The following is a 15,753-nucleotide window of genomic DNA, read 5'->3' as shown; positions in this document are numbered from 1 at the left end:
ATTTATTCCCTAATGAAATTTGTTGTAAATAATGTGTCCCTTTTTCCAACTAACTGCAAAGTACACAGTATCACTACTAGGAATAAGAACAATATACATGTTGTTGTTGTTGTTGTTGTTGTGGTCTTCAGTCCTGAGACTGGTTTGATGCAGCTCTCCATGCTACTCTATCCTGTGCAAGCTTTTTCATCTCCCAGTACCTACTGCAACCTACATCCTTCTGAATCTGCTTAGTGTATTCATCTCTTGGTCTCCCTCTACGATTTTTACCCTCCACGCTGCCCTCCAATACTAAATTGGTGATCCCTTGATGCCTCAGAACATGTCCTACCAACCGATCCCTTCTTCTGGTCAAGTTGTGCCACAAACTTCTCTCCTCCCCAATCCTATTCAATACCTCCTCATTAGTTATGTGATCTACCCATCTAATCTTCAGCATTCTTCTGTAGCACCACATTTCGAAAGCTTCTATTCTCTTCTTGTCCAAACTATTTATCGTCCATGTTTCACTTCCATACATGGCTACACTCCATACGAATACTTTCAGAAATGACTTCCTGACACTTAAATCAATACTGGATGTTAACAAATTTCTCTTCTTCAGAAACGCTTTCCTTGCCATTGCCAGCCTACATTTTATATCCTCTCTACTTCGACCATCATCAGTTATTTTGCTCCCCAAATAGCAAAACTCCTTTACTACTTTAAGTGCCTCATTTCCTAATCTAATTCCCTCAGCATCACCGGACTTAATTAGACTACATTCCATTATCCTTGTTTTGCTTTTGTTGATGTTCATCTTATATCCTCCTTTCAAGACACTGTCCATTCTATTCAACTGCTCTTCCAAGTCCTTTGCTGTCTCTGACAGAATTACAATGTCATCGGCGAACCTCAAAGTTTTTATTTCTTCTCCATGAATTTTAATACCTACCCCGAATTTTTCTTTTGTTTCCTTTACTGCTTGCTCAATATACAGATTGAACAACATCGGGGAGAGGCTACAACCCTGTCTTACTCCCTTCCCAACCACTGCTTCCCTTTCATGTCCCTCGACTCTTATAACTGCCATCTGGTTTCTGTACAAATTGTAAATAGCCTTTCGCTCCCTGTATTTTACCCCTGCCACCTTTAGAATTTGAAAGAGAGTATTCCAGTCAACATTGTCAAAAGCTTTCTCTAAGTCTACAAATGCTAGAAACGTAGGTTTGCCTTTCCTTAATCTTTCTTCTAAGATAAGTCGTAAGGTTAGTATTGCCTCACGTGTTCCAGTGTTTCTACGGAATCCAAACTGATCTTCCCCGAGGTTGGCTTCTACTAGTTTTTCCATTCGTCTGTAAAGAATTCGTGTTAGTATTTTGCAGCTGTGACTTATTAAGCTGATAGTTCGGTAATTTTCACATCTGTCAACACCTGCTTTCTTTGGGATTGGAATTATTATATTCTTCTTGAAGTCTGAGGGTATTTCGCCTGTTTCATACATCTTGCTCACCAGATGGTAGAGTTTTGTCAGGACTGGCTCTCCCACGGCCGTCAGTAGTTCCAATGGAATATTGTCTACTCCGGGGGCCTTGTTTCGACTCAGGTCTTTCAGTGCTCTGTCAAACTCTTCACGCAGTATCGTATCTCCCATTTCATCTTCATCTACATCTTCCTCCATTTCCATAATATTGTCCTCAAGTACATCGCCCTTGTATAGACCCTCTATATACTCCTTCCACCTTTCTGCTTTCCCTTCTTTGCTTAGAACTGGGTTGCCATCTGAGCTCTTGATATTCATACAAGTTGTTCTCTTATCTCCAAAGGTCTCTTTAATTTTCCTGTAGGCGGTATCTATCTTACCCCTAGTGAGATAGGCCTCTACATCCTTACATTTGTCCTCTAGCCATCCCTGCTTAGCCATTTTGCACTTCCTGTCGATCTCATTTTTGAGACGTTTGTATTCCTTTTTGCCTGTTTCACTTACTGCATTTTTATATTTTCTCCTTTCATCAATTAAATTCAATATTTCTTCTGTTACCCAAGGATTTCTACTAGCCCTCGTCTTTTTACCTACTTGATCCTCTGCTGCCTTCACTACTTCATCCCTCAAAGCTACCCATTCTTCTTCTACCGTATTTATTTCCCCCATTCTTGTCAATTGCTCCCTTATGCTCTCCCTGAATCTCTGTACAACCTCTGGTTCTTTTAGTTTATCCAGGTCCCATCTCCTTAAATTCCCACCTTTTTGCAGTTTCTTCAGTTTTAATCTACAGGTCATAACCAATAGATTGTGGTCAGAGTCCACATCTGCCCCTGGAAATGTCTTACAATTTAAAACCTGGTTCCTAAATCTCTGTCTTACCATTATATAATCTATCTGATACCTTTTAGTATCTCCAGGGTTCTTCCATGTATACAACCTTCTTTCAAGATTCTTAAACCAAGTGTTAGCTATGATTATGTTGTGCTCTGTGCAAAATTCTACCAGGCGGCTTCCTCTTTCATTTCTGTCCCCCAATCCATATTCACCTACTATGTTTCCTTCTCTCCCTTTTCCTACACTCGAATTCCAGTCACCCATGACTATTAAATTTTCGTCTCCCTTCACAATCTGAATAATTTCTTTTATTTCATCATACATTTCTTCAATTTCTTCGTCATCTGCAGAGCTAGTTGGCATATAAACTTGTACTACTGTAGTAGGTGTGGGCTTCGTGTCTATCTTGGCCACAATAATGCGTTCACTATGCTGTTTGTAGTAGCTTACCCGCATTCCTATTTTCCTATTCATTATTAAACCTACTCCTGCATTACCCCTATTTGATTTTGTGTTTATAACCCTGTAGTCACCTGACCAGAAGTCTTGTTCCTCCTGCCACCAAACTTCACTAATTCCCACTATATCTAACTTCAACCTATCCATTTCCCTTTTTAAATTTTCTAACCTACCTGCCCGATTAAGGGATCTGACATTCCACGCTCCGATCCGTAGAACGCCAGTTTTCTTTCTCCTGATAACGACATCCTCTTGAGTAGTCCCCGCCCGGAGATCCGAATGGGGGACTATTTTACCTCCGGAATATTTTACCCAAGAGGACGTCATCATCATGTAATCATACAGTAAAGCTGCATGCCCTCGGGAAAAATTACGGCTGTAGTTTCCCCTTGCTTTCAGCCGTTCGCAGTACCAGCACAGCAAGGCCGTTTTGGTTATTGTTACAAGGCCAGATCAGTCAATCATCCAGACTGTTGCCCTTGCAACTACTGAAAAGGCTGCTGCCCCTCTTCAGGAACCACATGTTTGTCTGGCCTCTCAACAGATACCCCTCCGTTGTGGTTGCACCTACGGTACGGATATCTGTATCGCTGAGGCACGCAAGCCTCCCCACCAACGGCAAGGTCCATGGTTCATGGGGGGAACAATATACATAAAGATTTAAAACCACTCACTCTTGCCCAGAAAGGAGTCCAGTATTCAGCAGCGCATATATTCAGTAAGATACCAGCAACCATTAAGAGTTTAGTTTCAGACAAGGCACAATTTAAACATAATTTCAAAGAATATTTGGTGGCCAAATCCTTCTATTCCATCCTTGAATCTCTCAACAAGTGTAGTAGACCATTTTCATGAAAATTTATTATACTTGAATTTTTGACAATACTTGGTTGTAACTACCTACTGTGTGAATGATGATGATGAAAAGCAGATATGAGTCTTAAGTCTGTAAATATTGGAAGTTTAATTTTAAATCTTGTACATAATTAGACTATTCTTAACTGAGGATCATTCAAATGAACAGTTTACTTTAATTTTTGACAACACTTGGTTGTAATAGCCAAGTAACTATCTATTGTGTGAATGATGGATGTATGAAAAGCAGATAGTAGTCTTTAGTCTGTAAATAGTGGAAGTTTAATTTTAAATCTTGTACACAATTTGACTGTTCTTAACTGAGGATCATTCAAATGAATAGTTTACTTTAATTTTTGACAACACTTGATTGTAATAGCCAAGTAGCTATCTATTGTGTGAATGATGGATGTATGAAAAGCAGATAATAGTCTTTAGTCTGTAAATAGTGGAAGTTTAATTTTAAATCTTGTACGTAATTTGACTGTTCTTAACTGAGGATCATTGAAACGAATAATTTACTTTAATTTTTGACAATACTTGGTTGTAATAGCCAAGTAACTAGCTACTGTGTGAATGATGGATTTAATGGAAGCAGAAGTAAGTACTAAACCTGTAAATATTAGAAGTTTAATTCTAATTCATGTATATAATTTTACTATTTATTGACTGAGGATTATTAAAATTAATGAAACTCAAGTTTTTATAATTTCATCTTTGTAATGTGTTTATCTGACATGTTCCACACCCAGGAGGATCCCCTCTTTTGTGGGTCTATGGAATGAATAATTAATCTAATCTAAACATCCCATTCTTTATGCATGACTTTACAACAAATGTTCTATTATGAGTTTTTGTTATGACTAAATTAATTAATTTTCTAATTCAGTCGAAGTTCTCGTTTGCCGTGTGGCTAGAGTTGCTGGCGACCCAATATTTTGCTTTGATTTTAATGTCAGATAGCATTTCCATTTGCGTGAGGATGTTTTATCCATCAGGATATAGCTCAGGGCTCCACTCATTTCACAAACGCCACTTAAGTGCACATCACTTACAAGGTAAACGAAGCTGAATCTTATCGCCCAGAGGGGAGTTTGGGTTGAGCTGCCTGCAGTGTATGGGCACCACCTACTTGTTGTCATTTTTTTGCAGACGAGGAGTGGCAGTTGGAAGACAGAAGCAACACTACCCTCTCCGTGGACACTGACTGCGTGCAGCTGTTGATGAACGCCCTGGACAACCCCACGTGTCCACTGGATGACCTGCCAGTGGAAGCCGTTAGCCAGCGCTTGCAGTGCCGTGCGCAGCTGTGGGACGACATGGTGCAGCGGTCGCCCCACATACCCGTCACCAGCTACCTGGCCTACACGCAGAGGGTAAACGTCAACCTCTGTCTGCTGGCCTGGATGGCTGTCAACTCGTTTGGCATTTGTCAGGACGTCCCGTTTAGTATCATGCAATCAGTGCACGATGCTCGCTGCTACTTCGATAGTCCTGACGATCAATCGTGTCTGCAATCGAACGCTACAGATGCCATCTGCTCTGTTTCCAGAGCTGTTCTGTTGCTGAAGTGTCACGACTTTTTCTTCTTTAAGCCTTCCAATAGTTGTCGGGTCCTTTTTTATCTATTTAGAGACGTCCCATTGACGTATTCTATGCTAACAGAACAATCACTGGCCTACAAAGCCACTTTGAACAACGCCACCTTGAGATACAAGGATTTTAAAATTGACAGTTTAAAGTATTTAGAAATCTCACTTATAGTGATAAACATCATTTTCCGCTTTTCGACTGCCGGAGTGTACATGTACCTTCCCCAGTTACGTAACCTGCCTGGAAAGATATTCTTGTCGTTTCAGATCACTGGCATAATCCAGGTCCTGTGTTCTGAGGTCGTGTACCGTATGGCAGGCGTCCCTGACTTACCTACAGCAGTGCTGATAGACGGCGCCCTCACACTTCTCAGCTGTATCTGGCTGAACATATTCTGCTACGAGATGTACGCCTGTGTTCGTCATCTCAGGCTTCCTAACGACATACTACCTGCCGAACTAAGCCAGTTATTCTGCCGTCAAGTTCTGTTGGCGTTAATACCGTGGAGTACAGTATGTGTGGCAGCTGTTGCTTTGGAAAAGACCAGTAGATACTACCTGATCCACAGTCGTATAGTAGTCCTCGTGGGGATTTCAATGTCAGTCACTTTCAACTTGGTTTGTCTCGGACTGGTCGGATACATGTACCTACGTACTCGGTATTTCATGCGGCGACTCAAAATTGTTGGTAACAATAAATTTGCCTCAAAGAAGCAATGTCTTTTTATGTCAGTTAAGGCCGTTATCTTAAGCGGACTAGGCATTATAATTAGGATCGGGTTCCACCAGGCTCAGGGGGTGGCGCAGTTTGTGTACTACGTACACCTGGGTACGATGGTGCAGGGACCGGTGCTGTTCGTCTGCTTCATCTGCAACGGAACGACGCTCCCCGCGCTGAAGGACAGGATACTCGCGTGGTGGAGCCCGACCAGCGTCCCTGCAGGGCAGGAGCTGTGCTCCGCAGCTGAGAGGAACCTGGCCAGGAGGAACAATGAACAGCCCGTGGTTACAGAATCCTCGCTGTAGCACTAAGGCCAGCAGTGAAAATGGAATCTACCTGATATGACGACATTAAATGTGATATTGTACAGCCAGTATTTCTCTTTCCTACTGTCTACTTCATTTATAACTGTGGGCTTGCTTGTAAATGGTAGCCTCTGTCTACATATTCTAATGCTCTGAGGGCACTTACTAAAACGCATTGTGTACCCTAACACACACACACACACACACACACACACACACACACACACACACACACACACATACATACCAGGTAATCAAAAAGTCAGTATAAATATGAAAACTGAATAAATCCCGAAATAATGTAGATAGAGAGGTACAAATTGACACACATGCTTGGAATGACATGAAGTTATATCAGAACCAAAAAAATACAAAAGTTCAAAAAATGTCCGACAGATGGCGCTTCATCTGATCAGAACAGCAATAATTAGCATAACAAAGTAAGACAAAGCAAAGATGACGGTCTTTACAGGAAATGCTCAATATGTTCACCATCATTCCTCAACAATACAATAGTCGAGGAATAATGTTGTTAACAGCACTGTAAAGCATGTCCGGAGTTACGGTGAGGCAGTGGCGTCGGATGTTGTCTTTCAGCATCCCTAGAGACGTCGGTCGATCACGACACACTTCAGGCTTCAGGTAACCCCAAAGCCAATAATCTCACGGACTGAGGTCTGGAGACCTGGGAGGCCAAGCGTGACGAAAGGGGCGGCTGAGCACACGAGCATCACCAAACGACGCGCGCAAGAGATCTTTCACGCGTCTAGCAATATGGGGTGGAGCGCCATCCAGCATAACATCGTACGTTCCAGCAGGTGTTGATCAGCCAGGCTGGGGATGATGCGATTCTGTAACATATCGGCCGGCTTACCTCTCACCCGTCACGGTAGCAGTTACAAAACCAGAATCACGCATTTCCTCGAAGAAAAAAGGCCCGATAACGGTAGATGTGGTAAATCCAACCGATAGCGTGACTTTCTCGTCATGCAATGGAGTTTCCACGACAGTTCTAGGGTTTTCGGTAGCCCAAATTCTGCAGTTGTGGGCGTTGACAGACCCCCGGAGCGTGAAATGAGCTTCGTCGGTCCACAACACGTTACTCAACCAACCGTCGTCTTCCGCCATCTTTTGAAACGCCCACACCGCAAATGCCCTCCGCTTCGCTAAATCCCCAGGTAACAGTTCACGATGCCGATGGATTCTGTACGGATAGCATCGGAGGGTACGCCTAAGTGCCAACCAAACAGTAGTGTATGGAATGCCGGTGCGACGTGCGACTGCACGAGCGCTGACTTCCCCATGGGTAGACGAACCCGCTACAGTCTCCATTTCTTCCTGAACTGTCTCAGCAGCATTACGCCTTGTGCTCGGTCGGCCACTACGGGGTCTGTCGTCTAAACAACCCGTGGCTGCGAACTTCGAAATCATACTCGCCACAGCTGCATTTGTCAACGGACCTTTACCCTTTCGAATCCCCTTCCTATGGCGATAGGATCGTAACGCTGAACTAGCACATTCCCTATTCTGATAATACAGCTTCATTAAAAGTGCCTCTTCAGGTAATGTCAACATGCTGCGACTGCTGGCACATCTGATTCTCTCTCTCATTACAGCTCCTCTTATACATGATTGTGATGTGCAGTCACTGACTTTTTGCTGTCCAGCACCATGTGTCGGACATTTTGTGAACTTTTTTTTTTTTTGTTCAAATAAAACCCCATGTCATTCCAAGCATGTGTGTCAATTTTTACCTTACATTGTTCTGTGGTTTATTAAGTTTTCAAATTTATACTAACTTTTTGATCACCCAGTATATAGTGTTAATTAACATATGTTGTCTGAAATAAGGAAGTTTTATGTATGTGTGTGAAAGTTGTACTTCTATATGATTTGTAATTTAAGTACCATGGCAGAGACATTCAAATCTTTACAAAGTCTAAAGAGCAGGGCAATGGCTGAAGTAGTGTGTGGACGAACGTGTAAATGGGTGTGTTGAGCTTATTAGTGGATCGATTCCATAAAGTAGCTCAAACAGGCAGAGTAAAAAAAAGTAATAAATAACTGTCTGTGTGAAATGTGGCTTGAAGTGAAGGCAGAGTGTGGAAGGACAGTGTTTTACCAGATTAGAGTTATTGCGTTTGTGAGACAAGATGGTGATTTCTTGAGCTACAGGTTCGTCAGGGTACTGCAGCAGGTGTTAAAAATTAGTGTTCCCTGCACTACTCTTAAACAAGGAAGAACATTACTTAAAGAGGCATTTATTGAAACAGAACTGTGGAAGAATAAACATGTGCCAGTAGTGTGAGTCCTGGAAGACATGTGCCATAGTAGCTTAACTAGAATGAGACCGTAAGCCAAATTTATTGTGATTCGTGTTCAAATAAAACCTGAGTGAGAAAAGTAAACGAGTGTCTGTGTCAATTTAATATCCAGCCCAACTGAAACTCCTGCAGTAAATAATACTACGTGGACTGATTTTCGGAAAGGGATCATCACTCATTTAGCAGGCATCCACAATGCTGACAGCGATTTTCGTGAAGCAAGAGTTGCCGTACTGGAAGTGGCGAAACCAGAGACTGCAGCGTGACTGCCCACCGTGGTTCGTCACGAGGCAGGTGCCGGGTGCAGCCCGCCTGCACGCTGCCTTGACCACAGGGGGGCGCTCACAGCAGGTGCGGGCCAGGCCTGGCCCCGCTGCCACACCCCCACCCCCCTCCTTTCCTTCAGCGTCACGCCAGCTCACACCCACTTTCAGGCCAAACTCCGCACCATTCCTGGCTCCGGTGTTCCAGATCCGCCAGGTGGCGCCCTAGAGACACTTACTGGCGGAACCAGATATGTGTCCCGCACAGATACACACATAAAGTCAGTCCGATACGAGGGTCGCCAGACGAGACTTGACCCGTGAGACAGGACTGAACCTCATCAGCCAAGACTCAGTAATTAATAAATGGTTCAAATGGCTCTGAGCACTAAGGGACTTAACATCTGTGGTCATCAGTCCCCTAGAACTTAGAACTACTTAAACCTAACCAACCTAGGGACATCACACACATCCATGCCCGAGGCAGGATTCGAAACTGCGACCGTGGCGGTCGCGCGGTTCCAGACTGTAGCGCCTAGAACCACACGGCCACATCGGCCGGCAGTAATTAATATCCTAATGCTACCTACACTATGTAATCAAAAGTATCCAGACACCTGGTTGCAAATGACTTACAACTTCGTGGCGACCTCCATCGGTAATGCTGGAATTCAGTATGGTGTTGGCCCACCCTTAGCTTTGATGACAGCTTCCACTCCCACGAGCATACGTTTGAGTCCCAGTAGGGCCACACATTTTCAACTCTCCCCATTGATATTTATCAACACCTGTAAGCAGCTAAAGGTCTGGATTTCATTCTAACTTCATTCTTCGAGAGCTGCAAGATCAACCATGGTATCTGTTTTTTCGGACATGCTCCAAAAGAACAGATACCATCTTCATATACAGGGTGTTACAAAAAGGTACGGCCAAACTTTCAGCAAACATTCCTCACACACAAATAAAGGAAAGATGTTATGTGGACATGTGTCCGGAACCGCTTGATATCTATGTTAGAGCTCATTTTAGTTTAGTCAGTATGTACTGTACTTCCTCGATTCACCGCCATGATTTCATACGGGATTCTCTACCTGCGCTGCTAGAACATGTGCCTTTACAAGTACGAAACAACATGTGGTTCGTGCACGATGGAGCTCCTGCACATTTCAGTCGAAGTGTTCGTACGCTTCTCAACAACAGATTCGGTGACCAATGGATTGGTAGAGGCGGGCCAATTCCGTGGCCTCCACGCTCTCCTGACCTCAACCCTCTTGACTTTCATTTATGGGGGCATTTGAAAGCTCTCGTCTACGCAACCCCGGTACCAAATGTAGAGACTCTTCGTGCTCGTATTGTGGACGGCTGTGATACAATACGCCATTCTCCAGGGCTGCATCAGCGCATCAGGGATTCCGTGCGACGGAGGGTGGATGCACGTATCCTCACTAACAGAGGACATTTTGAACATTTCCTGTAACAAAGTGTTTGAGGTCACGCTGGTACATTCTGTTGCTGTGTGTTTCCATTCCATGATTAATGTGATCTGAAGAGAAGTAATAAAATGAGCTCTAACATGGAAAGTAAGGGTTTCCGGACACATGTCCACATAACATATTTTCTTTCTTTGTGTGTGAGGAATGTTTCCTGAAAGTTTGGCCATACCTTTCTGTAACACCCTGTATAAAGGCAGAAACTGGCAAAGAAACCGCCAAATCGCTGTAACTCGCACTAAAACAGTTGCCTGGGCCACCAAGTCGTTCACCAAAAATTCCGAAAAACTTTGCCAACATCACAGCACGCCCCCAGATTTCGAAACCCAAGAAAACAGTTTGAGTTAGTTACCGATCTGAAGCAACAGTAACCGCAATCACACCGCACGCCAGACAGTAAGCAAAAGAGAAACCGCATGCACTCAAGCTCACCTTTGGGATAACCAATTTTGACCATGATATGACAATCGAAAAAACTGAAGAGGACCTGGAAGTACCGGGAAATTAAATCAAAATTCCGTGCTCATCATTTCACACATCATTCCAGGACCTATTAAAAACTTCCGGTCATCTATACTCGCAAACAACCAACAGAGAAGGAACTTGCTCGCCATTTCAGACTGCACTGCGTACCTCATAAGGATGAACTATCCAAAGCATTCAGTCTGCAACCGCGCGACCATACCTCGGGCATGGCTGTGTGTGATGTCCTTAGGTTAGTTAGGTTTAAGTAGTTCTACGTTCTAGGGGACTGATGACCTCAGATCTTAAGTCCCATAGTTCTCAGCGCCATTTGAACCAATCTAAAACACTACCTCATCAATAACAGCAACATTCAAGTTGCAACACTTTCCAACATGCCATCAAAAACTGCTGTAATAGACCGAAATGTGGAAAACGGAGCCGACCACACCAAATTTTTAATTGCGAGACCCGAAAAAAGAAGCACCAAGATGCAGCAGCTGCAACACTGATAGCTTTAATAGTGATGAGAGTCGCAAAGAAAGACCAAAAAAGGCTATCTCAGCCAACAAAACTGAAACCATTAAGTGCACTGATGAAACTATCGCCGTCTTTGACCCAGAACGAAATCAATCAAACGGAAAACACTCTCTGAGCCTTCACTACTGCCCGTCTCAACATTATATTTGTAAGGAGGGAAACAACAACAGTTTCTAAAAAATTTCTACGACGCTCTTTGGCGAACACGGATCCACATGTATATCGCCAAGCCGATCGACAAAAAGGCCTAAACTTAACCTAGCATGAGACACCATGAACAAGCCTGAGAAAGATTTTGCCGCTGTCTGCTTTATCAACGCATTGGGTTTCTGCCCGAGGAAGAAATTTCTTGAAGACGTAGTAACAGAAAAAGTAGTATTATTGTCATAGCAAACACCTGATGCCCAGGCAGAGAAATCAATCTACACAACCACATCCGTCACCGATTTGACCAACCCAAACCAGGCCATAGTACACTCATGCTCATAAATTAAGGATAATTGCAGAAAGTGGTGCCACACAGCTTGGCACTACACAAAACTAGCGCTAATAGCATAGGCACATAGGGAACACACACGACACAGATCTGTAAGTCCGGGTACTAGTGATAAATTGAGAAAACCGTCCCGAAACAAATGTACTACAAAACGCCACTGTTTCCTGCGCATGTACCTCGACGTCTATATGGGGTATGATCACCGTGCACACGTACACAGGCCGCACAACGGGTTGGCATACTCTGGATCAGGTGGTCGGGCAGCTGCTGGGGTATAGCCTCCCATTCTGGCACCAGTGCCTGTCGGAGCTCCCGAAGTTTCCTGGAGGTTTGAAGACTTGCAGCGATACGTCGACCGAGAACATCCAGGACGTGCTCGATGGGGTTTAGGTCTGGAGAACAGGCAGGCCACTCCATTCGCCTGATATCTTCTGTTTCAAGGTACTCCTGCATGATGGCAGCTCTGTGGGGCTGTGCGTTATCATCCATCAGGAGGAAGATGGGGCCCACTGCACCACTGAAAAGGCGGAGATACTGGTGCAAAATGATGTCCCAATACACCTGACCTGTTACATATCCTCTGTCAAATACACGCAGGGGTGTACGTCCACCAATCATAATCCCACCCCATACCATCAAACCGCGATCCTCATACAGGTCCCTTTCAAGTACATTAAGGGGTTGGTATCTGCTTCCTGGTTCAAGCCAGACGAAAACCCGGCGAGAATGACTGTTCAGACTATACCTGGACCCGTCTGTGAACATAGCCTGGGACCACTGTTCCAATGACGATGTACTGTGTTCTTGACGCCAGGCTCTACAGGCTCTGCTGTGACCAGGGGTCAGTGGAATGCACCTTGCATGTCGCCAGGCGAATAAACCGTGTCCATTCAGTCGTCTGTAGACTGTGTGTCTGGAGACAACTGTTCCAGTGGCTGCGGTAAGGTCCCGAGCGAGGCTACCTGCAGTACTCCGTGGCCGTCTGCGGGCACTGATGGTGAGATATCGGTCTTCTTGTGGTGTTGTACACTGTGGACGTCCCGTACTGTAGCGCCCGGACACGTTTCCTGTCTGCAGGAATCGTTGCCGTAATCTCGAGATCACACTTTGTGGCACACGGAGGGCCCGTGGTACGACCTGCTGTGTTTGACCAGCCTCCAGTCGCCCTAGTATTCTACCCATAACGTCATCAATATGTGTTGTTTGAGCCATTTTCAACATGCAGTCATCATTAGCACGCCTGAGAATGTCTGCACACTTACTCGCTGCACCGTACTCTGACAGCACCAACACACCTCTGCGTATGTGGACTGCTGCCAGCGCCACCGTGCGACGACCGCAGGTCAAATGCACCGCACGGTCATACCACGAGGTGATTTAAACCCGCAAACCGCCCACCTGAGCGTTGTTTCACCATGTATCAGCATTATCCTTAATTTATGAGCATGAGTGTAGAAGCTGAAATACGTGCGTGGCAATCTTTCATATAAAACACCTAGCTGCAGCACGATTCAACCAGTAGTAAAATCTAAACATTCACTACACAATCTTGTTAAAAATTAGAGCACGGTATAAGAAACACAACGATACATGTACCTCCTGCTGAGGACCTCCTAGCTAATCTCATTATTTTTCATACCCTCACTCGGCCCAGCTAAAGTCTCAGAAGACTCAGAGCTAGGTCTATATATTTTCTGAAAAAAATCGAACAAGAAAAGTGGTGAACTTGTTTCTGCCATTTTGAGACTTAGAAATGACTCACCAATTTTAACCAATCACTATGACACTTTTATGTTAGATCACAGATACTGAAGCGAGACTGAATTTGGCGACAGCATAACTAAAGAGTACCTGCGGTTTACTATGTGAACTACAGTTATTAACCACAAAAAGCAGAAAAAAATTAAAACCAACATAGATTCACGGATTCGGATCGCCGAAAAAATCAGACTGAGACGTTTAAGCGCAAAACTTACCGTATCAGCTACTGAATCCATTTGTTATAACCTACTGCAGCCAACAAACAGTGCAAGCAATACAACCTGCTGTAGCTCTAAACGGAGCTAAGAAGAAAATAACAGAAGACAAAGAAACGCTCCTTGTGTACATAATAAACAAAATTAAACAGAAAGAAAATTCTGGAAACAGTACAGCACTAGCCAAACGGACGTGCTAAAATTGGCCTGAACAGTCTCAATGACCTAATGTGAAACCCGCCAAGTGATGGGCGAGGGAACAGCAATAATTAGGCCCCACAATGCCAGTTGTTTTCGGAAAAAAATTCAAATGAGCCATAGTATATCATTTGCAAACAGCCTGCATTAATAGAAGATGAGAACGTCGTCCATTACTCACGACCTCAAGAAACTTCAGCAAAATGCTAGAAAAAAAGAGTCTCTATCAACCATATTACCGCAAATTCAACAGAACTCACGAACCGCTTAACATCTACTTCTTCATAAGATTAAGGAACCTGAAATGTAAGAAGAGCAGAAGACACCTGCCTCAAACACATTAGAACGTTGCTTCATCCCAGCCGTGAAACTGAAAACAGTCTCTGTAAAATAGAAGCAAGCTAAAATGAAGGTGATTTCCGAAGCTGATAGACCAAAAAACAATCCCCACTCATAGGTTACCTGCTCTCAGTGATAGGGAAACCTTTGGACACAAACTAAAACTAAATTCAAGGAATGAAGCAACAATGGTTAAAATGGCTCTGAGCACTATGGGACTTAAATTGTGAGGTCATCAGTCCCCTAGACTTAGAACTACTTAAAGCTAACTAACCTAAGGACATCACACACATCCATGCCCGAGGCAGGATTCGAACCTGCGACCGTAGCGGTCGTGTGGTTCCGGACTGAAGCGCCTACAACCGCTCGGACGCAGCGGCTCGCGGTTTTAGAGTGAGGACAAGCTAAACATAATAGTAAAAAAAACACACTACGATACCAAAACACAAAATGACGAACAAAAAAGAATTACAATATTCCTCTACACCAACAAAAAAAGAAATCTGCAGGAATCGGACACTTCCCTTGACCTACATAGGTCAACCACAGGTGATGATACCAAAACACCAACGCCTACAACTACGAAAAATAAAACAAAAACCACAACCTCAAAAATCCACAAATCAAACATCTCTGTACAAGTTAAAAAACGTTCAATAATACACAAAACATCACAACTCGAGAAGAATGGGCAAATAAAAAAAAAATAAAAAAAGATTACTTATCACCAACCCAACAACAGGCCAGCCAGAGTGGCCGAGCAGTTCTAGGCGCTACAGTGTGGAGCCGCGCGACTGCTACGGTCGCAGGTTCGAATCCTGCCTCGGGCATGGATGTGTGTGATGTCCTTAGGTTAGTTAGGTTTAAGTAGTTGTAAGTTCTAGGGGACTGATTACCTTAGCAGTTAAGTCCCATAGTGCTCAGAGCCATTTTGAACCATTTTTGAACACCAACAACAACAAACCAATAACACCTCATGAAAACGCCAAACACATTTACAAAAAAAATTGATAACTCATTGGAAAAACTTCGAAACCTTACGTTTAACACTGCCAACGACTTCACATACCCAAAACTAAGGCGCAAGGGAACCCAATACAACACATTACACTCAGCACAAACACACACACACACACACACACACACAAAACACCAGACGGCACCATGAAACACAACGAGACGATATCTACAAACACAACCAACTCATAAAACCCATGCCGTAATGACGACACGGGTCAAAGCAGACGGGTGGAATCAGACACTTCCATTGACCCCAATACATGTATTGAGGCATTTCCTCTGATAATTGTGATGACAACCATTCTCGCAGCCGATATTTCTTCAGCAGTTGTTGCATGTACTTCGTTGTTCCACAGCACACGTGTCACTCAGACAGATCTGCTGCCAACTGCCTGTGTAACTCGCGCCTTTCGA

At 43.9% G+C, this 15,753-nt stretch overlaps 1 protein-coding gene across 1 annotated transcript in view; it reads left to right on the top strand.

Moving 5' to 3' along the window:
- The window catches only part of LOC124553904, an 87,112-nt gene extending 80,634 nt beyond the window's left edge, over positions 1 to 6,478 (top strand). The window contains exon 7 of the mRNA XM_047127917.1: positions 4,766 to 6,478. Within this exon, the coding sequence (XP_046983873.1) occupies positions 4,766 to 6,231 (1,466 nt within the window). The 3' untranslated portion in view covers positions 6,232 to 6,478. The remainder of the gene's footprint in view (positions 1 to 4,765) is intronic.
- Positions 6,479 to 15,753: the final 9,275 nt, after the last annotated feature.

Source organism: Schistocerca americana, chromosome 11 (genome assembly GCF_021461395.2).
Source record: "Schistocerca americana isolate TAMUIC-IGC-003095 chromosome 11, iqSchAmer2.1, whole genome shotgun sequence".
In the NCBI taxonomy this organism is placed as follows: domain Eukaryota; kingdom Metazoa; phylum Arthropoda; class Insecta; order Orthoptera; family Acrididae; genus Schistocerca; species Schistocerca americana.
The sequence above is the reverse complement of the archived record's forward strand: the minus strand, read 5'-3'. Positions and strand labels throughout refer to the sequence as shown.